General features: G+C 38.7%; 1 protein-coding gene across 2 annotated transcripts in view; it reads right to left on the reverse strand.

Annotated features, from left to right (window-relative positions):
* The window catches only part of Dyrk1a (dual specificity tyrosine phosphorylation regulated kinase 1A), a 128,475-nt gene that overhangs the window by 15,528 nt on the left and 89,327 nt on the right, over positions 1–23,620 (reverse strand). The window contains exons 4-9 of one of the 2 annotated variants that reach the window (XM_048346230.1): positions 23,196–23,315; positions 20,209–20,397; positions 15,030–15,177; positions 11,049–11,335; positions 8,011–8,157; positions 4,980–5,120 (exon numbers count right to left, since the gene is read on the reverse strand). In XM_048346230.1, the coding sequence (XP_048202187.1) occupies positions 4,980–5,120; positions 8,011–8,157; positions 11,049–11,335; positions 15,030–15,177; positions 20,209–20,397; positions 23,196–23,315 (1,032 nt within the window). The remainder of the gene's footprint in view (positions 1–4,979; positions 5,121–8,010; positions 8,158–11,048; positions 11,336–15,029; positions 15,178–20,208; positions 20,398–23,195; positions 23,316–23,620) is intronic. The other variant, XM_048346231.1, reaches the window with a different exon arrangement.

Below are 23,620 nucleotides of genomic sequence, written 5' to 3' on the forward strand. Positions count from 1 at the left end.
GGAAGAAGCCAGGGACAGTGCTCAGGCCCTGAGTCCAAGGCCCAGGACTGGCCAAAAAAAAAAAAAAAATCATATTAAGTGAAGTGAGCCAGACTCAAAGAAACATAAGACTCATGTTTCCCTCATTGGTAATAACTAGTACATGTCTAGGACAGCCCTAGTAGAAGATCACAAGAGCTCAATAGCTAGTATATATGAACACATAAGGTGATGCTAAGCAAAATGAACTCCAAGTTATGGAAATAAGTGGTTTGTCATTGTTATTTTCAATATACCATGTGAAATTATGCCTTTTTCTTTTGTCTTTCTTCCCCACACTTTTTATCCCTGATGTCAATGTAACTGATTTTGGTACCCTGGGTATTGTATAAATGTTAATCAGAACTAGGGAAGGGAAGGGGAACACCAAAATGGAGAGACAAAGGGTAAAAGGTGAACCAATGCAACAGCAATATACAAGACTATATGCTGTAAACCAACTGTACGGGGATTGGGGGAGGGGGTGGAGGACAAGGTGGAGGGAAGAAGGTGGGAGAAAAATGAGGGAGGAGGTAACAAGCTTGATAAGAAATGCACTCACTGCCTTAACGTATGAAACTCTAACCCCTCTGTACATCACTTTGACAATAAATAAATTCATTAAAAAATAAGGATAAATAAAAGTAATGAAACTACCATACATATATAAAGAAATTACTAGCAGTTTTGCTTTATCTTGTTTTGTGCCGATCCTGGGACTTGAACTCAGGATCTGGGCACTGTCCCTGAGCTTTTGTGCTCAAGGCAAATTCTCTACCACTTTGAGCTACAGCACCATTCCTGGCTTTTTAGTAGTTTCCTGCCTGGGCTGGCATTGAACCAGGCCTCAGACCTTAGTCTCCTGAGCAGCTAGAATTACAGGCATGACCCACTGATGCCTGGTCCTACCCAATAGCTAGCTTTAACTGCATGTTAGACTCAGAATAAGAGGGAAAAAGAAAAACAACGAGTAAGTCAGCAAAGAAACAATACATGCTCCAAACACACACAAAAAACCAGGTTTGATGGAAGAGTAAACTACTACAACACTCAGAAGATTGAGACATGAAGACTGAGAAGATCAGCATAGACCATCTCAAAAAACAGAAGTAGGGGCTGGGGATATGGCCTAGTGGCAAGAGCTCTTGCCTCCTTTACTTGAAGCCCTGGGTTCGATTCCCCAGCACCACATATACAGAAAATGGCCAGAAGTGGCGCTGTGACTCAAGTGGCAGAGTGCTAGCCTTGAGCAAAAAGAAGCCAGGGACAGTGCTCAGGCCCTGAGTCCAAGGCCCAGGACTGGCAAAAAAAAAAAAAGAACACCCCACAAAAGAAAGAAGAATGAAATTAATGAACCAAACAGATTCCTAGATAATAAGCATTTTAACACTGAAAACTAGAAGAATGAACTGAATAAGCACTTTAAAAGATAATCTGAGAATTAAAAAAACTTGATGAAAGAGATAAATCTACAGATTCAAGAATTTCAATGAATTCTAAGGAGAATAAATACATAAGAACGCAGTACATAAATACATAATCAAACTACTGAAAATCAAAGGTAAAACATTAAAATCAGCTTGGAGATAAAGAGGTAAAACATTACAGACAGAAAAACAATGGTAAAAATAGCTACTGATCTTTTCAGATCAATGCAATTCAAAGCTGAGGTGGCGGCGGGAGGAGGGGTTATGGCTAAAGGTAGGAAGAAGCCTGAGCAGAAAGAGCAAGTCCCTGAGTTCAAACTTCAGTTCAAGAAGAAAGAAGAAACAACCATGAGGAAGAAGGGAAGAAGGAAAAGGGAGGGAGGGAGGAGGGGGGAGAGAGAGAAAGAGGAGGGTGAAGGAGCGGGAGAAGAGGGAGAGTAAGGGAAACAAAATTCAGGGAATGGGCAGAAAAAAGACCAATCTGTAATTTTACACTCATGGATATATTTTGTCAGTAAATAAAGGTATTTTCAAACAAAGATAACTGAATTTTTCATGAGTCCTCACTAAAAAAAAAAAGAAGAAGAAGAAAATGGAAAGTTCTTTAGGATATAGGAAAATAGTACCAAATGTTGTTCCTCTGGAACAACAGAGGATTCAAATGAAGGATAGTAGATGAGGGCAAACATAAGGATAAATATTTTTAAATATTAGTATTATCTTTATCTCTTTGTATTTTAAATGTCTTTAAAGGTCTATTTTGCTTTTTTTCTCATTTAAACAACTGATAATGTGTTTGAAGGTTTTTAATATGCAAAAAACACAGAGGTATACAAGAAGCTACAAGGGAGAAGTTCATTACCTTGTTCATCACACATTATTTGAAGGTAAATTAATGTAAAATAGAGATGAAATAAAGTAACAAAAAGTACCCGATAAACCAAAATGGGGGCAAGAAGGAAGAGAAATTAAAGAACATTGAAAATACTATACCAACAAGACAAACTTTAAATCCAAAGCTTTTAATAAGTGAGGTAAATATTTATTGCAAAGGACAGTTATCAGACTAAACAACAACAAAAATTTCCTAGCAGGGCTGGGGATATAGCCTAGTGGCAAGAGTGCCTGCCTCGGATACATGAGGCCCTAGGTTCGGTTCCCCAGCACCACATATACAGAAAACGGCCAGAAGCGGCGCTGTGGCTCAAGTGGCAGAGTGCTACCCTTGAGCGGGAAGAAGCCAGGGACAGTGCTCAGGCCCTGAGTCCAAGGCCCAGGACTGGCCCAAAAAAAAAAAAAAAAAAAAAAAAAAATTTCCTAGCAGGCACCCGTAGCTGAGGCTACTGGTGAGGCTACGAGAGGATCAGTTTGAAGCCAACCCAGACTGAAAAGTCTGTTACTCTTATTTCCAACTAACCACCAAAAAGACTTAAAGTGGAGCTGCTGTGGTAGAGAAGTGGTAGAGAACCAGCCTTGAGCAAAAAAAGCTAAAGGACATCAACCAGTTCCTGAGCTCAAGCCCCAGTACTGGCACAAGAAAAAAAAAGTGTGTGTGTGTGGGGGGGGGGGGGGGGGGGGGGAGAGGTAAAATATTAATATCATAGGATACCTGAAACCTTCCGAGGCGAGTACTGTTACCACTAGGCCATATTCCCAGCCCCTGAAACCTTCTTACCTTTATTTAAAAAATACCTTTGTTTAAAAAATTAACATCAGGGCTGGGAATATGGCCTAGTGGCAAGAGTGCTTGCCTGGTATTCATGAAGCTCTGGGTTCAACTCAACTCCCCAGCACCACATAGAAGCCAGGGACAGTGCTCAGGCCCTGAGTCCAAGCCCCAGGACTGGCAAGAAAATAAATAAATAAATAACATCATAAAATGCAATTAATAATTTCAAAGGAAATTTAAAGACAAAATAAAAGTAATTCATAATGATAAAAAGGTCAATTATCAGAAACCATACAGTACTATATGGGTATACAGCTATAAGTAAAGGGAAACTGAAACAAGCCAAAAGTTACCTCTGAAGGCTAATGCTTGCCTTGTTATTGACAACAAGCACACACACACACACACACACACACACACACACACACACACGCACACTTCGTACATAATATAAAGAAAAATAGTAAGCAACTCGACCTATATCTCGACATTTGCAAACCATTACAACAAACAATAGAAAGTATAATTTCTGTCAATTGTATGTGAAACAGCCACCAAGACAGTCTAAGTTTAAAAAACAAGTTCCATGAATTTTAAGTGAGCAAAATCATGTTTTATAATCACATTGCTACTCAACTAGGTCACTAGATATAAGAACTCAAATATTTTGAAATTATGTAACAAATTTCTAAGTATAGATTAAAGAAGATACCAGAAGAAACTAAAGATATCAAAATGAATTAAAATTAAAATATAGTATAAGTTGCAATTAGCTAATGCAACGATTAGAGAAAAATTTATACTGTAAGTAAAAAAAAAAAAGTCCTAATATAGTAATCTAAGCCTAAATATAGTAATCTAAACTTCTGCAGTAAGAGGCTAGAAAAACTGTAAAGTCAACCCAGAATGTAAAAGAACACAATACAGGGCAAGAATCAACATAACAGAAACTAGATCAAATGTGATGCAAAGTTGATATCTCAAAACACAAATGTGGTCACTACAACTGATGGAGTGAATTATAAAGCAGCATCGTCTTCAGTTCACTGAAAATGACACCTGGTGGCAGCACCACTGAAATGTGAGGATAAAACTACAATCACAAAGTGGGATGTAGGTGCACTGTATCCAATCATATCCTTGTGTATTATATTCACTATTCACTCAGTAGTAAGGACCACTGGATTGCAATTTGTACATACATAAAACAAAATTACCATCACTTATTCTAGTAAACTGACAGTTTGGGTATGTTGAAAAAGCCCTTAGAGATTACCAAAAGAAAGAAACCTTGGCTGTTTCGAATCCATTAAAAAGATCTTAGAACAGCCTGTTCCTATATCCTTGAAAACCATCATAAATTGGTTAAGCTCAAAATCATGTCACATATTTCACCGAAGTGAATCTTTCACTTCATTTATGACTTATTCTATATACAGATGAAATTATTAACTCTGACTTCACTGTATGTCAGGGTGTGAGTGAGAAAGTCAAGTTTATTGATTCTATGCAAGTATTTAGGCCTTTTTGCTGTTGTTGGTTTTGTTTTTTAATGAAGCCATAAAGAGAACCCTGACCATTAAAGCAAGCACTTGTCCGAACATTCCAATCAAACTAAATTCAACTTTTGAACAAACTATCTACTTAAGCTATCAATGAACTCATTCACTCTAACAATGATTTCTAGTAAATTCAAAAAGGAGATGCATAAAAATAACAGATCTGATGCAGAAATACAGAGAAAGAAGAGAGGGGAGAAAAGGGAGGGAGAGAAGAGGACAAGAAGAGAGAAGGAAGCAAAGAGAGAAAATGGGAAGGGATGAAGAGGAGAGAGGGCTGGCAACAAAAAACTATCCATATTTTACCCGTTTTCCATCTTTGGTCTTCTTCAAGTTCCAAGTGCCATCTGGCAATTTTTCAAAGAACTTTCTTGCTTTTGGTGCTTGGTCAAGAATATGAGCAGGTGGAATGCCCAGAACTTCCACTATTTTATTCATCTGGTCTACCTGTATTAAAAACAAAAATAAAGCTTGAAATTTCTCCTGCATATCGTTTTCTGATCAATTAATTCATAAATACATAAGCAAATAAAGCGTATCTTATGTGCCAAGTACCCTTCTAGGACATGAGCATGTAGTAATGAGAAGACAGACCCCTGTCCTGCTGGAACCAAACACTTCAGAGAACGGAAGGTAGACAATTCACAAGGAAAAGTACAAATCTACACTGTGCCAGCTTACCCTAGAGATAGAGTTCTTGGAAAGCTGGTCTGACTTTTAATCAATAAAAATCTTATAGTTTAATAAAATGTAGACCTAATTAAAGTATTTTTTGAAGCACAAACTAACTCACTCAAATACTGAGTACCCACTGAATTGCCAGAAATCATGCTTACTAATGAAATATAGCAATTAACAGTTGTCAAAAAAAAAAAGCTTATAGCCATGCATAGTGCCTCATGCTTGTAATCCTAGCTACTCAAGAAGTCAGACTTGGAAGTTCACAAGAGCAATTAAAGTTCATTTCAATGAACAGAAACTGGGTATGGTGCTGTGTGTCTGTCATCCCGTGTACATGGAAAGAGGAAATAGGAAGATCGTGGTTGGTATTAATCCAAACATTGGCCATATTTGAAAAATAACTAAAGCAAAAAGGACTGGGGATATGGGTCATGTGGTAGATGCCCAGCATAGCAAGCTGAAGACTAATTAAAATTCTAGAACTAGAAAAAAATACTTTTCCTATTTTAAGAAGACACTAAAAATGAAGCAATATTTATCCCTCTGATTATTTTTGGGGAGATTGGTTCTAGGAAGGAACAGCGCCTTTCTATACCAAAATCCAAGGATATTCAAATTCCACATAAGAAATGACATAGTACTTGCATATTTTAGATCATTTCTAGGTTACTTATAATTCCCAGTGCAATGTAAATGCTATAAAAATAATCATTGCACTGTTTTCTTTAGGAAATCTTTTGCTTGATACATCTGTAATTATTTCCCATGTATTTAGACATGCAGTTGGTTGAATCCAAAGATGTAGCATCTGCAGCTATAGGCAGACCTCAGTAATTTCTATCAGGTCATGGGTAAGAAGTATGGAGGGAATTCAAAGGGGGTAGGAAAAAGGGACATGGCGACTAAATTTAATATAGTGTTATGAAGGGCTTTACTAAGAAGGTAACATTTGGGTATGGACTTAAGAGTCAATGTAGGAAGGAACCAAGGGTTAAAAAAAAACAACACAGGGCCTGGAGTAGGCATTTTTATGGGACAATAGAAGTCTTGGTCACTAGTAAAAGAAGAGAAAGGCAAGAGGTGTTGCATCGGAGTGGGAAAGGATGTGTGAGTTACTCGACTCAAATAGTTTTGGCTTTGACAAGGTACAGACAGAATGCTACCATGTCAGAAGCAATGCTAGTTTATAGATTAACAAAAAGTTACTATTACACAGAGAAATATTACATATATTGCTTATATTACACATAACCCTTGCTGTAGAGGATGCTCACTAGGTAAAGTCCAAGTGAGTTTAAAAGGACGGAGGCCAAGCATGATGGCACATCTGAAGCCTTGGCAACAATGGGTGATTCACTTAAGCCCAGAAATTCCAGGCCAATCTGAATGAGTAAGAGACCAACTTTGAAAAAAAAACAACAATAGAAAGGCAAGTCATCGAGTGTCTTTTGCCTTTCTTTTCTCAATTATAAGCAAAAGTCGTGATCAATATCTGGTTGGGCTGGGGGGCATGGCTCAAGTGCTGCATCTATCTGCTTTGCAAGCACAAGGTCCAGAGTCTAAGCTTCAGTAGCTTAACCAGTATCTATCATGGCCTATTTTTCTTTAGAGAACAAGCAAACAAAACATTGGCAAGGTAGTAGTGTACACTTGTCACCCTAGCTAGCATAGCAGGCTGAGATCAGGAGGACTGGGCTGGGCATAGTAGTGTGCACTGTCATCCTAGTTACTTTGTAAACCTAAGACAGGCAGTTTCATGTTCAAGCACATGCCCAAGTAGGAAGCAAAATAACCAGAGGGAAAAAAGGGGATAGTAACTTGCCTAACAAGGGCAAAGCTCAAACCCTAGCACACCATCCCCCTACAAAAAAAAAAAAAAACCATAAAGAGATAGCTTAAAAACAAATTAGAGCTCAAGGAATTGTCACCGCTTCTGATCCACTTCTAAAATCCTAGGGACAACCAAGGAAAAACCCACAATCTGCAGATTGGAACAGCCTTGGTAACCCTAAAACTCTGTAATTTGGGCTTATCCTAAATTATAATGAATGTGTTATCTACCATGCCACCAGTCAAATTATAGTCCAAAAAGCTTCAGCAATGTTTATACCATTTTTCAGGTGGCCTCATTAATTATTTATTTGAGCTTCTGTTAATATACTTAAACTTATGTAACATACAACATACTTAAAACTTTCTAATCTGATTCACTGATCTCTTTCATTAACAGATTATATATATAGAACCATTACTTAATTCTAAATTTGCCTCTATAGTCACCTGACAGGCAGGACAAATGGAGAACATAAAATATCTTCAATTTGAAGGACTATGCATCCCCCCACCCTCCGCCCAGGTCCCTGGGCTTGAACTCTGCTCCTGGGCACTGTTCCCAAGTTTCTTTTGCTCAAGGCTAAAGCTCTACCACTTGAGACACAGTGCCACTTCTGGCTTTTTCTGAGTAGTTTATTTGAGATAAGCTTCTCATGGACTTTCTTCCCCAGGCTGGCTCTGAACCACCATCCTCAGATCTCAGACTCCTGATTAGCTAGGAAAGACTATGCTTCTAAACAAGCAAATTCCCCAGAAAAATACTTTCAGACAACATTGTTAGGAATGAAGAGGAACAAAATTGTTATTGCATTTCACCATATACCTCATTGGCACCGCTGAATAGAGGTTCTCCAGTATGCATTTCAACCAAAATACACCCGAGGGACCACATGTCAATAGCAAGGTCATAAGGCATTCCCAGTAGCACCTCTGGAGACCGATAAAAGCGACTCTGAATATACTGATATATCTGAAAACAAATGTCAAAATAGTACTAATCAATACAAATTGTTTATTATTGTAGACAACTTGGATTAAGAACACCAATCTCCTATTACAACAACATTTTAACACTAGAATATGAATATTGATTAAACATTTCCTTAATATGAAATGGAAAAACAAGTAAAAATTCTTTACTGTAATCCAATCTTAACTGTTTAACAAGGTAAGTTTTAAAGCAAACAAGTATGTATTCCTGAGCTTTACCTCTGGCTATGTTAGGCACTTATCTAGCATGTGTCATGCCTGGGATTAAACCCAAAAAGAAAAAAAGAATGCTCTGTGTGTGTGTGTGTGTGTGTGTGTGTGTGTGTGTGTGTGCGCGCACGCGTGCGCGCATGCGTATATAATATCTTTTCTGTATTAATAATTCCTTCCTAATCTGGTTGTCACTTGGTTTAACACTGACTTAATAGTTAACCTACAGAATGTACTTTATTATTAGAAGTCAAGTCATCTCAAGTGCAATGAAACTTAAAATTCAGACATTACTACTCTATTATCTCAGATAATTCCAATAAATATTATCATATGAAGATCAATTGAAACCAACTGCATCTCTACCTTGTTCTTGCCATGATCTAAGAGTTCATAGGAGGGCTGGGAATATGGCCTAGTGGTAGAGTGCTTGCCTCGTATACGTGAAGCCCTGGGTTCGATTCCTCAGCACCACATATATTAAAATAATTTAAAAAAAAAAAAAGCCAGAAGTGGCCCTGTGGCTCAAGTGGTAGAGTGCTAGCCTTGAGCAAAAAAGAAGCCAGGGACAGTGTTCAGGCCCTGAGTCCAAGCCCCAGGAATGGCAAAAAAAAAAAGTTCATAGAAAAAGAAAATCTTGAAGTAGATTATTACCAATGAAATCATCAAAAAAATCTTCATATACCAACTCAATTTATTCAGTCACTACAAATTTGCATCTAAAACTGTATTAATTAAAGAAAAGACAGGAGGGAGGGAGGGAGGGAGGGAGGGAGGGAGGGAGGGAGGGAGGGAGGGAGGGAGGGAGGGAGGGAGGGAGGGAGGTCCTACCTAAACTTCCTGACAATAAATACTCAAGCCATTTAACCATGACAACTCATGGAATCTCTTGGGAGTCTCACTGAAAAAAACACCAGCCAAATCAACCCAAACCATCTGAAAAGTACAGGTTGAACATCCCAACCCATGAGTACCCCAAAATTTTTTAAATGGCACTTAAAAATGTCAGATGCTGGGCTGGGGATATGGCCTAGCGGCAAGAGTGCTCACCTTGTATACATGAGGCCCTGGGTTCAATTCCCCAGCACCACATATACAGAAAACGGCCAGAAGTGGTGCTGTGGCTCAAAAGGCAGAGTGCTAGCCTTGAGCAAAAACAAGACAGGGACAGTGCTCAGGCCCTGAGTCCAGGCCCCAGGACTGGCCAAAAAAAAACAAAACAAAAAAAAAAAAACTTACATAATAGCCAGTCCCTCAGCCCAAATATCTGCTATTAAGAATTTCTCATTTCACAGCTTGAAAGCAAGCAAACCTGTCACTATTTACCTATCCAGTTTGATTGGAGCAACTGTTTAGTCATCTACAAGGACGAAATACACTTTTTTCCTGAAATACACTGTTTTCTCACTCTGACCTAAACATCTAGAGGAAGGATTACATTGCACACAGTCTGGAATGATTTCCTAATCGATACTGACACACAGTATTGTATATTCAGTAGTTTAAAACTTACCAAGCTAAAGGGTTATCTCCTATTGGCTAGATAACAAAATAGTGTTTAATATTAGTACAGACAATATGAGTCTGTGATATTAGGACAGAAGAAATGATTTGGTTTAAGCAGTAAAAAAAAAATGCCAAACTATAAAAATCTATTGAAATTATTTTTTAAATGGTCATGTGTTTTCCATTCTTAAACTTATCATTTTCCATGTTATGAGCATTGCTGGATTTTCAAATGTACATGAAATTGCATACCTTGCTTCCTACTCCAATTTTTAAAACCTTTTTTCAGTAAGTGGTATGTTCACTTAAAATTTACATACTGTGGTAGCTTTGCTATTGGACAATAATTTGCAGGCAATAACAAAGACTATCTTGTTTACTAGCTATAAACCTTCATGATTCAATTAACCAGCTATACTTAAAACCTAGCCAGAAGTTGAGCAGGAAAAGAAATTTCACTAACAGGAAAAAAGAATGGAAAGGTTAATGTGAAATAGTAATATCTAGATACTAAGACTTTTCAAGATGTGTATTAGTAGTTTTTGTAATGCTAGAAAGGGCAGTAAGAAATCAGCTAAACAATGTATGATTACAGAAATGGTTGTTTTTGACAGTGTGAGTAAAACCACTTTGAACACCTATCAGAATTTATATACATTCAAATTTCATAGTGAGGGGTTAAAAGTCAAGCGTTTTTACGGCAACAAATAGTCCACCAATTTTGTGATTTCTAATCCACAGTATCATGACCAACACAAAAAATATTGATTTTTTTGTTGCTGTTTTCTTCTACTTAGGAGTTTCTAGTGTGACTTAAAGAAGACCTTCATACCAAGTGTGGAATCCAGCTTTGATGTTTGAATTTTCCTAACTTTATATCAGAACCTCTACTTGAGACAGATGTCACCTGGTATTTAGTGTAGACCTTATTCCCCCTTCATCTCTTAGCATACATAAGAATTTAAATTTAACATGTGAGAAAATTCACTACCTCCTAACTCAAAAGTATCGCTTTTGTAGTAAAATATCAATACCAGGTGATTCAGATGATGAATTTTAAACATAAATAAGCATCTCATAATTACCTCCAAACTCTAAACATTCCAAACGTCTATGTATACTACAGTCTAATTTACAAGTTCTAAAATAACTTACCCTTTGCCCCAACTGACAAGAACTGCCAAAGTCAACAATCTTGATTGCGCTGCGTTTGGGGTTACAAAGAAGGATATTCTCAGGTTTTAGGTCACAGTGAATGATACTAAGTTCTGGAGTCGCAAGGAAAAGCAGTGCAGTGCACATCTGTTGTGCAAACTTTCGTGTTAGGTTCAAAGAGACCCCTCGGAAATTGGTGTTCCTCAGCAAGTCATAGAGGTTGTAGGACAGCATTTCAAAAACTAAACAAAGATGGTTTCGAAACATAAAGTGACGTTTCAAATGCACTGGAAGAGAAAAATGTTTCATTTAAGTTGCACATACATTTAAGATGAGAGTAACATATAAACTCTAAAACAATCTATAACATTACAATGTTAAATGTGCAGTGAAAACCACAGAGAAAAAAAAATAATTTAAGGGGGGGTGGAATATGGCCTAGTGGCAAGAGTGTTTGCTTCGTATCCATGAAGCCCTGGGTTCGATTCTTCAGCACCACATACACAGAAAATGGCCAGAAGTGGCACTTGGCTCAAGTGGCAGAGTGCTAGCCTTGAGCAAAAAAGAAGCCAGGGATAGGCTCAAAGCCCTGAGTTCAAGGCCCAGGACTGGCAAAAACAAAACAACAACAAAAACCCATACTGAGTTTCAGAGATGAGCATTCTGCAGTAACTAGTCAAGCCCACTACTGAATTAAAAATGGGAGTGAGCTGTCACTACATGACAGAGGCAAGAAGAAACACCACAGAAATACCTTAGCTGGACACTAGAGGCTCGTGCCTGTAATTCTAGCTACTCAGGAGGTGAGATCTGAGGATTACAGTTCAAACCTAGCCTGGGAAGAAACATCCCCGTGAGACACTTTTTTCCAATTAACCACTCAAAAAGTAGAAGTGGGGCTGGGGATATGGCCTAGTGGCAAGAGTGCCTGCCTCATATACATGAGGCCCTGGGTTCGATTCCCCAGCACCACATATACAGAAAATGGCCAGAAGTGGCGCTGTGGCTCAAGTGGCAGAGTGCTAGCCTTGAGCAAAAAGAAGCCACGGACAGTGCTAAGGCCCTGAGTCCAAGGCCCAGGACTGGCCAAAAAAAAAAAAAAAAAAAAAAAAAAAGTAGAAGTGGTGCTGTGGTTCAAGTGGTACAATGCTAAACCTGAGCACAAAAAGGCTCAGGGACAGTGCCCGAGCCCTGAGTTCCAGCCCCACCACTGAGGGAAAAATATCCTTGTTGGTCCCGCTACCCAATGACTGGAATCTCTGTGGAATAAGGCCGTATTTGGCCTTATTATCAGTTGGCACTGATAATATATAAACTATGCTTACTAGGACTTTTCTGTAACAACTAATAACTTTGTGACTTTGGGAGTGCCAGTCCGGGGTCTTCAATCCAAATATCTGAGCACTGTGTCCCTGACATTTTTTGCTCAGGGCTAGGACTCTTACCACTTGAGCCAAAGCTCTACTTTTGTGGTATGTGGTGCTTCATCAGAATCTCACAAACTTTCCTGTCCAGGCTGACTGAGAACTTTGAAACTCAGATCTCAACCACCTGAGTAGGATTACAGGTATGAGTCACTGGCGATGGTAGCATAGTTGTTTTGTTTTGTCTTTTAGACAAATACAGCAAGTGTTTGAAAATCACTGGGAGTCTATGACCTGGGCATTTGATTGTATTCATCAAATGGATACAAGGGAAATCCTGTACAAGACCAAAAGTTTAAGAAAACTATAAAATGCAGTTGAAGCACAGTAGAGAAAAATAACAGAATGTGGCTTATAACCACTGCTGACTCTTTGAAATACCTTCTAAAATGCTTCATAGATCAAAGTTGTTAACACTGGGGCTGGGGATATAGCCTAGTGGCAAGAGTGCCTGCCTCGGATACACGAGGCCCTAGGTTCGATTCCCCAGCACCACATATACAGAAAACCGCCAGAAGTGGCGCTGTGGCTCAAGTGGCAGAGTGCTAGCCTTGAGCGGGAAGAAGCCAGGGACAGTGCTCAGGCCCTGAGTCCAAGGCCCAGGACTGGCCAAAAAAAAAAAAAAAAAAAAAAAAAAGTTGTTAACACTGACTTCAAACCAAACGATTATTCAGCACAGTTAAGTGCTGCCCTTTCATTACACACTTAGCAAACTGAGCACTTGTAACCTTACTCCAATGATAGTAGCAAAAACATAGGTTTATCCACAGACCTATTGGGAAAAACTATGACAGTATATTCACTATCTGGTCACTGAGAACCATACACACATTCTGCTTCCCTAGCAGCAGTCCTCAGCTGTTGGCCTGTGCAAATTAACATGGCACTAGGCCACTCAACACACAAGTGGGCTAAGGCTGGGATACGTAAGTCAATGAAAAGTCTACATGGCTTTTACAACATCATTATTTGACACTGCAAATAATGAAAAGAATTCTTAAAGGTTACCTGAAAGAATATACTCCATTTCATAGGCATAAATGTAAAAGGAACACATGACAAGAGACCATCCATTTAGGCTTTAATCTCCTGCTTAAGGACTAGGCACAAAAACGAAGGCAAAGTATAGCTCATGTAAGAATCCCAATACGAATCAGAAAATCCTCTAAGGAGCTTTATGATTATAATGGTCTTCCAATGAAAGATCTACTGTGCACACCTGACCACAGGATTTCTTAATTCACTGAGTGCTACAATGTGTTGAGCAGTAAACAAAACAAAAACAAAAACGCAAACACAGATATTTGGTTCAGACTTATTCCTACATATAAACTAAGTTTCTTTAATTATAGTAGATCACATTAAATTATCTAGTAAAGGAGAGAATAAAAGGTAGGGATAGAAAAGGATTGATAGAAGGGTAAAGGCTTGGAAAAAGAACACATAAGTTCAGATGATCTATTGCACAGCAGGTTGACTACTTACAAAAAAACAATAATGTAACATCTTATTTCAAGAAACCTAGATTGTAGATGTTTTCACCACAAATAAATGTTTGAGGAAAGATATGCTTATCATAACTTAAACAGCATACAATGTATATGTATATGCATATACGCTTACACACACACATATCTAATGATATGTCCTATGGCCAGTCCTATGGCTTGACCTCATGTCCTGGGCACTGTCCTTGAGTTTCTTTTGCTAAAGGCTAATGCTCTACCACTTGAGCCACAATGCCACTTGCGGCTTTTCCTGTTTATGTGGTGCTGAGGAATCGAATCCAGGGCTTCATGTTGGGTAAGCACTCTACCATTAAGCCATATTCCCAGCCTTATGTACCAAATTTTGAAAGTTAATTTGAAAAGATAAGAAGCTCGATCATTTCAATGCCAAGAATTCCTCATCAGAATAAACTAGATTCAATTACCTATATATAGATAGGTCTATCAAATTTTGAGACACTATGCATGTTATCTTCCTAGTAACTTAAAAATACTCAAACTATGTAGGCTGCAATTTTGAGGGAGTCAGAGAATGTTCCCACCCTAAGTCTAGAGTCCTGAGACCCTGCAGATGTTACTTCTCAAACTGTCACTTAAGGACTTTTGCCAACCATCTTATTGAATGGTGGCTAGGATGATAGAGGAGTTCCATAAGTCTAAGTCTAGCTGTTTCTAATGCTGGCAAATTGACAAATAGCATGAGGAGAAGCCAAAACTTGTGGTCTGAACATCCAAACATTGTCTTCAACCATTCTCAACGGAGGTAAAGCTTACATCACACACCTAGTTTCTGAGCTAGTTAGAAATGCCTACATTACCACAAGAATGATTCCAGAAAAGACAACACACTAATTAGAGCAAACAAATGGGACATAAAAGTTGAAATTTTCAGAAAAGGCACTACACTCTCATTGGTTTCTGCATTTTACATCTTCTGGAATAAACGATGTTTAACCAATCACTTTAAGATAAAAATCAACGTATTCAGATTTGGTTTAATATTAATTTAAATTTCTCTTCTGAGCTTGGTGTACTAAGGTTTGGTTTACCTATATAGTATTTCATTTCAGTGTCATGTTTGTTCATGAGCTCAAGAAGTCGAACTTCAATCTGGGCTTGATTCAAAAATGCTTTCTTGTTCTTGATTATTTTAATGGCAACCCATTCTTGCTCCACTCGATCATATGCTTTCACAACCTAAAGGAGAAGGATATGCAATTAGCTATTTAATCAATAATGACAGTTTCAGAATTTTACAGATCTCCTCAATGGAAGCTAATTATCATTTCACTGTACATTTTGCTGACCTTTATGAGTAGAATAGATCCTACCTACTTTGACCCAATATGCCATCAATTTTACTACAGGGAAGTTTAAGTCTATCCTTTCAAGGTTTTCTGTTTGCTATCTTAGCTTTGCTTCAGGGGCAAGAGGAAGGGCAGTACTGAGGATGAACACAGTCTCAAGCTTGCAAGCATTCTACCACTTGAGCCATGGCCCAAGACCTTTTTACTTAAGGTATTTTTCAGACACAGGTTCTCATGCTCTTTGTCCCAACTAGCCTTGGACTGTGGTCCTCCTCTCTATGCTTCATGCACAGCTGAGATTACAGACATGTTTGTTGAGATGGGTTCTCCCTAAGTCTTTTAGCCTAGATTACCACAATCCTCTCAATCTCCACCTATCAAGTAAATAAGATTATAAACATGTGTGAGACACGGTGTCTAGTCATAATTTCTTTTTGTAGTCTCATAATATTTACAGCTATCTTCAAAAGGAGTAATTTTCTCAACAAGATTAGAAATACTCAACAGCATTAGAATATTCTTCAGCAATAAAATTAGGAATCCTGACAATGCTCTGGGATCTCTTTTTACTTTCTTACTAATAAAATAACTCAGTCACCTATTCTTGTGGTGAGAAAACTTAAGACCAAAGAATGCATACAAAATATGTGAAATGTTCAGATACATCTCAGAAAGCAGTAACTTTCTGCCTTTAGAGTCTCATATATATTATATATATATATATAAACAAAGATTAGTTTACATGTAACTGCCCATAGGCAAGAACCACAATTAAAAGATAATGATAGTTCTAAAACTTTCTACTAACCAGAGACAATTATTGTGTCTAAATAAATGAAAATTACAAACAAGAATTGGTAACTGTTGTACAGTTCCTAACATGCAAAACTTTGGGGGATGGAGCTCGGTCTTTAAATGGTTCTGATTTGAAGTTTAGGAACTACTGAATTACTTTTTAAAAATGAATTCAGGTTCTAAGACCTAACTCACTCAAAGTTAAATATATTTAAATGAAAATTATAAATAATTCAAACTTAGAATGAAAAAATGCGCTATCTCTGGTTTCACCAAGTTTTAAAAGGCATTATATCTGTAGCTCTTATATCAGAAATTACCTTTGGAAATATGTAATCAAATGGCTTTGCTAATAACTCTACTGTCTGTGTACTCAAAGTGGCAGGTCAGTGTCCAGATCCTAGTGAACTCAACAACTAAAGTACTTACTATCTTAACAAATAGCTGATTAATTGCTAAAGCAATCATCAATCCTTTATAACACATTCAATACTGCTTAAAATACCAGTGCCTAGAACCCACAGCTACAGAGTTTAGAGCCCAAGAATCATTTTTAGAGCTTCCAGAAACTCCAATGCACAATCAGGACTGAAAACCACTGGCTAAATAAATGGAAAAATAACTATTTGACAAGAACCTAGCACAGAGTTCAGGAAAAGTTTTGCTAAGCAATATGGAAGACATTTATTCTGATGACCAACATGGGCACTGTACACTCCACACTCACCCGGGGAGGAAATTATCGGGATGACCTAGGGAAAAGGGAGTCCCTTTTCACAAATGCACTATATTCCACTGCCCTGAAGATAAGACCATGAGAAAATAAGGTGAAGGAGAAAAAAATGAGCTTTAAGACTGACCCAGGAACAACCAGGTTCAGAGAACCTAATTAATTTTCATAGTGGATAGAACTAAAGTTAACAAAACAAAACAAAACAGCGCTGTTAAGAGTAACTGCCCAAATGTTGCTTGCTTTCTAAGGTCAAGATAGCAATCCTTACATTCACAGCGTAGATAAGACCTGAGCTTCAGAAACACCTTAAAAAGTTATTGTAAAGGTGATGTACAGAGGGGGTTACCATTTCATAAGTCAGGTAATGATTACTGCTTCATTTGCTTACCCTTTGTCCCTCCATTTTCTTCCCCCAAAGACAGATAAACAGACAGAAAGCAAAAACAACAACAAAAAACACCAAAAATAAACACATCACTGTTACAAACAACAGCAGGAAAAGAAAAAGGGGAAGAAAAAGAAAACAACAACATTGCTTCCATTTCCTGGAATTCATTTTGATGAATATTATTTGTATGCTCAGCAGCACGGAAGCATTGTGCCTTGGAGTTCCTCCCCTAAGAGTGTTCTCCTTTTGTGTGACTGTGTGTGAATGCCCAGAGTCCTGTATAATTCATCATGACCTATAGCGTGTATTTTAGATCTAGCTTCCAAATATGAGAGAAAATGTGCATGGTTGGTATCTCTGAACTTAACTTGCTTAACATGGTTTGTTCTAGGACCATCCATTTCCCTGCAAATGACATAATATTCCCTCTAATGGCTATGTAAAATTCTGTTGTGTATAAGTACCATATCTGTTTGAGCCACTCATTTTTTGTGGAGCATCTGGGATGTTTCCGAACTTGACTATTGTGAACAGTGAGCAGTGAACACAAATATGGAAGTATCTTTACAGTATCTTGGCTTGTGATGTTCTGGGTAGATGCCCACGTGTGGTATGGATGGGTCATCAGGAAGACCTATGTTTAGTTTTGTTTTTGTTTTTTTTTGCCAGTCCTGGGGCTTGGACTCAGGGCCTGAGCACTGTCCCTGGCTTCTTTTTTTTTTTTTGCTCAAGGCTAGCACTCTGCCACTTGAGCCGCAGCGCCACTTCTGGCCGGTTTCTGTATATGTGGTGCTGGGGAATTGAACCGAGGGCTTCATGGCTTCATGTATACGAGGCAAGCGCTCTTGACACTAGGCCATATCCCCAGCCCCCTATGTTTAGTTTTCTGAGTAACTTCCAGACTGTTGTCCAGAGTGGTCGTACTGGTTTACATTCCCACCAATAGTAGAAATGCCTTTTCTTAAAGGACTTGGATAGACAATTCGAAGTTGCTTCTGATAAAACAAGAATGCCTTGTGGTCTAGTGGCAAGAGTGCTTGCCTCGTATACATGAAGCACTCTTGCCACTAGGCCATATCCCAAGCCCCGATACATAGATTTTTATTGTTTTAAAAATGAAGACAAGGGGGCTGGGGATATGGCCTAGTGGCAAGAGTGCCTGCCTCATATACATGAGGCCCTGGGTTCGATTCCCCAGCACCACATATACAGAAAATGGCCAGAAGTGGTGCTGTGGCTCAAGTGGCAGAGTGCTAGCCTTGAGCAAAAAGAAGCCAGGGACAGTGCTCAGGCCCTGAGTCCAAGCCCCAGGACTGGCAAAAAAAAAAAAATGAAGACGGGGGGGGGGGGGGGGCCAAGTCCCAGTGGGTCACGCTTATAATCCTAGCTACTTAGGAATCTGAGGATGACAGTTTAAAGCTAGCGCAGGCAGGAAAGTCTGTAAGGCTCTTATTTCCAATTAAGTCTAGCTATGACCCAAGTGGTAGAGCACTAGCCTTGAGCAAAAGACAACCAGGGACAGCACCCAGGCCCTGAGTCCAAGCCCCAGGACTGGCACGGGGGGAGTGGGGGGGATGTGTTTTTGCTTTGTTTTTTGTTTTTTAAATCCCTTTTATGGAGCAAAGGTTTAGTATACAATATGTGGAAATGATCTATATAACTGCAGACAGGGATGGGAAGGGGAAAACTAAGGTAGAGGAGACACTGTCTAAAAAAAAGAAAAGTACTCATTCCTGACTTATGAGAGGGTAACCCCTCTGTACAGAATCTTAGTATAAAATTGTATGTAAAAAAAGAAAAAAGAAAATATGTGGGGAAACACAAATAGAAGCACCAATGAGCAGGCCTGCTGGTACATAATGCAAGAAATCTACTTTGAAAATAATACAGCAAGAAAGGGCAGATGGCATAGCTCAAGAGGTAAAATGACTATCTTGCAATGGAGAATTCCAGAGTTCAAACCTAACTATTGTCAAAAGCAAAGAGAAAGAAAAAAAGAAACATCCCAATTAAGTAAAAGTCATTTTGACTTCTGTTTTCTTCACTGAAAAGTCAAAGAAGTATTTGGTTGCTCATTAACAACATAAAGCCTACCAGACAGATGAACAATAAATCACACTTCAACTAAGTAAGCTTGGAGACTGTGAGATGGGAGGACAGGGTACTAACAACTAGGGAAACATGGCCAGAGGAAAGACCTTCAAGAGTATGAGTGTAATAATCCCAGTACTCCGGAGGCTGGAGCAGGAAGGATGTTTGAAGCCAGCCTGGGCTACATTATAAGACCCCTGTACAAGAAAAGGGCAGAAAGAAAGGAAGAGGAGGGGAAGGCTGACTCTTGATCTAAGACACTCATGCTATTATAGGGTTTTATGCTTTGTAATGGGAGGGGAGTGGGAGTAGGGGAAATGGGTGTTCAGATAAAGAATGGAGAGTGGTAGGTGCAGAGAAGAAGAGAAGGGAAAAACCAGGTCTACTGTTATCCAACCTGAGTATTAGCAATATGGTGCTCTGGGAACTCAAGGAAGACATTCTGAAGCCTTTGTGCCACATTGCAGACCTCACAAACTAAGCGGAGCTAAGAAAAAAAAAACTCAGGGCAGAGTCAAAGTCTGCAAGCAAAGTGAATAGGTAGCTACTTGCTCCATTGAAAAATGATCATTCCTTTCTAGTTATAAAGACTGGATCAGACAGAAAGGTAAGCATCTCTAATACACATAAACAATCATCTATAGACTATAAAGACTAGGTGAAAAACATAGTATTAGCTATGAGTAATTGAAATTAACCAGTACATTAGGTAATAGACAACTTTTCAGGAGTTGAAAAAATGTCTAAGTTGAGTTTTCATAACTTACTATCTTTGGAGACATTTTTATTATCTTCATACCTAGATATCCATTGTTTAGAACATTTTAAATATTAAAAGTATTAATGAGGAAGAGATTTAACAACATAATTATGAAGTTATTATACTAAAACTCAAGTCTTTGCCATTAAATTACCTGTCCAAAGGAACCTTTGCCTATCAAGGAGTCAATTTCGTAACGGTCCATCCACTTTTCTCCGTTTTTTACAATATAATCATAGTTATCATCATCGTAACCATCATTGTAAACCTTCCGCTCCTTCTTGTGACTAGAATCGTCTCCCTGGCCTTGTTGGTGTCTTCGCTTCTTTTTTGCATAGTACACCTGAAATAAAAAAACAAGACTGTGTTAACTGTGAAATTAAAATTGTGCTTGTACCTGCACAGGGGCAGCAAGAGGGTGCTCATGTATCAAGGGTATATATAAAAAAACCAATGAAATTTAATTTTCCATAACAAATGAAATAAAGGACTTTCCTATAGGTGGCATTTGGGTTAAAAAATATTAACCAGTAAAACCAAAAGGAACATAAGTGAATTTCACTACATAGTTGTACTGGAGATACATCTTCTAAACAGGTGATATTAAGTCCAATGCATCTTTTTCAAGAAGAGTTAAGGGCCCATTTACGGTTGCTTGTTAGGTAAGATATAACTTTATATTAGAAAACAGCACAGACCTTAGGAGGTACCTGGACAAATTACACTAATACAATCAACAAATGCCAAATGAAACAAATGTTGCTAGGGAGTGAACTCAAGGCTTCATGCTTGCTATACAAGCACTCTACTGATAAACCATGCCTCCAGATCATTTTTTGAGATAGGCTCTTGCTCATGATTTGGTATATTAGGCTCCTGATTGCAGCTGGGATGAAGGGGACAAGCTATCATGCCCACCTTCTTCTCCTGACATTGGGAATCTCTCAGACTTTTCTGTATAAGCTGGCTTGAAACCATCTCCTGAGCTCAGCCTCCTAAGTAAACAGGACTACAGTGTCAGCCACCCTTATCTAGACTCAACTGCTAACAATAAATACAATGACAACAAAAATCCCTTTGTCGAGCACAACTCACAAACTGAGTTCTTTTTTATATACAAGCAAGTTGTCCATGTAAAGTAACTGGTAAATGAGGAAATTCTAACTTACATTCGACAGTCATGTCAGAAAAGCTCTAGCTTACAAGGTGGCAATGTATATGTAGGAGGCCTTAATAAAACTACTGTGAGGGCTGGGGATATGGCCTAGTGGCAAGAGAGCTTGCCTCGTATACATGAGGCCCTGGGTTCAATTCCCCAGCACCACATATACAGAAAATGGCCAGAAGTGGCGCTGTGGCTCAAGTGGCAGAGTGCTAGCCTTGAGCAAAAGGAAGCCAGGGACAGTGCTCAGGCCCTGAGTTCAAGGCCCAGGACTGGCCAAGAAAAAAAAAAAAAACTACTGTGAGTTTAAATTAAGTTTTGCTACTAACAATCTAACAGATAGTAACAAAGTGACATATATTTTCAGATAACACATCTGAAACACTGTTCATAATATACAATATGTATATACTCTAACTTAGAAATGCTCCTGGTTGAGTGAATCCTAACTTTATCTTTGCCACAATATCACAGCAGTATAGTAACACTGGTAAGAAACAATAAAATCTGTTGAAAGCTTGAATGGATTTAAGAACCTTCTCTGTTCAGTGGCTCTGAAACTGGCAGAGCATAAACCTTTAATGAGAAAGGCTACCCGACTCTCACTGGAAAAGGAAAGACAGCAGAGTTGCTCTACTCTTCTCTAGAAAAGCTCATCTATGATAATTATAGGAGCTGGAGGTGAGAACTGAAGCAAATGGTAATGAAGCCAAAACAGTCCAACATACCAGGAAAATAACTTCTAGTGGCAAAAAGCCAAGTTATCAGGCAAGTAATTCAACGTGTTTTTTTTGTTTGTTTTTTGTTGTTGTTTTGCCAGTCCTGGGCCTTGGACTCAGGGCCTGAGCACCATCCCTGGCTTCTTTTTGCTCAAGGCTAGCACTCTGCCACTTGAGCCACAGCGCCTCTTCTGGCCTTTTCTATATATGTGGTGCTGAGGAATCGAACCCAGGGCTTCATGTATATGAGGCAAGTGCTCTTGCTGCTAGGCCATATTCCCAGCCCTCAACATGTTATTCTTTTTATCCTAGTTACTTTCACTAAAGAAAAGACATTTTGTATATCTTACCATGAAAAGATAAACAGAAAAACAAGACAGGAAAAAAAAATCCCACAGGGGGCTGGGGATATGGCCTAGTGGCAAGAGCGCTTGCCTCGTATACATGAGGCCCTGGGTTCGATTCCCCAGCACCACATATACAGAAAATGGCCAGAAGGGGCGCTGTGGCTCAAGTGGCAGAGTGCTAGCCTTGAGCAAAAAGAAGCCAGGGACAGTGCTCAGGCCCTCAGTCCAAGGCACAGGACTGGCAAAAAAAAAATCCCACAGACATATAGCTAGTTCAAGAAAGCTAGGACAGGGCTGGGGATATAGCCTAGTGGCAAGAGTGCCTGCCTCAGATACACGAGGCTCTAGGTTCGATTCCCCAGCACCACATATACAGAAAACGGCCAGAAGTGGCGCTGTGGCTCAAGTGGCAGAGTGCTAGCCTTGAGCGGGAAGAAGCCAGGGACAGTGCTCAGGCCCTGAGTCCAAGGCCCAGGACTGGCCAAAAAAAAAAAAAAAAAAAAAAAAAAAAAAAGAAAGCTAGGACAACTTCCTACAACATGGTATTAAATTATCTCAAAGATCCTTCATATCAGCGAGAGTAAAAAGAGTCAATTTATATGCAAACAAATTTAAGCCAAAGGATAATATAAGTAGATTTTTAATAGTCATTAATCTTGTTTTGGAGACATTGCATAACAAACAACTTAGTGTATTATTATTAAATACTATTTTGAAAAAGAAGTGATCTGTAATACTTGTATCTTTTCTTTTACATGGTTTTAATTATACAATCTATACATCATTAATTTATCAGCCTTCATAATAATCATAAATATGACAGTCATTAAGACAAGTTTAGGATATATAGAAAGGTACAATATAACTCTGCTCCCCCATCTAGAGATAGATTCTACCTTAACAAATACCTTACCTCATTAATATGCTTGTAGGTTTTGATCAAGTCAACAGAAAGTTTTCTCAGGGGAGCGGTGGCTGGATCGCGGAAGGTTTGGGGCATCCGCCTCTGTAACATGACAATATCAGGCATCACCTTAAATAGACAAAGAAGACTAGCACTTTAACTCTACTGCATTCATGCAATTCCCTCTTCTGTACCCTGAATATATGTATTTTAAAACATAAACCATCCACATTAGCGGTTACAAATTCTTTGTTGTTAGTTTTCATCTGGATTCCAATGATGACAAGATTTTGATCCTGTTCTCCCAAATCTAAACAGAATTACAGACACACTCTCTGGTCCAGCAAACACACAGGACACTGCCCCATAGTGCTTCCCCCACACAATTAGCTGTAAAAAAAATTTGTACTGAATTACTCAGGAAGAAAATCAGA

This window comes from Perognathus longimembris, chromosome 5 (assembly GCF_023159225.1).
Source record: "Perognathus longimembris pacificus isolate PPM17 chromosome 5, ASM2315922v1, whole genome shotgun sequence".
Classification (NCBI taxonomy): domain Eukaryota; kingdom Metazoa; phylum Chordata; class Mammalia; order Rodentia; family Heteromyidae; genus Perognathus; species Perognathus longimembris.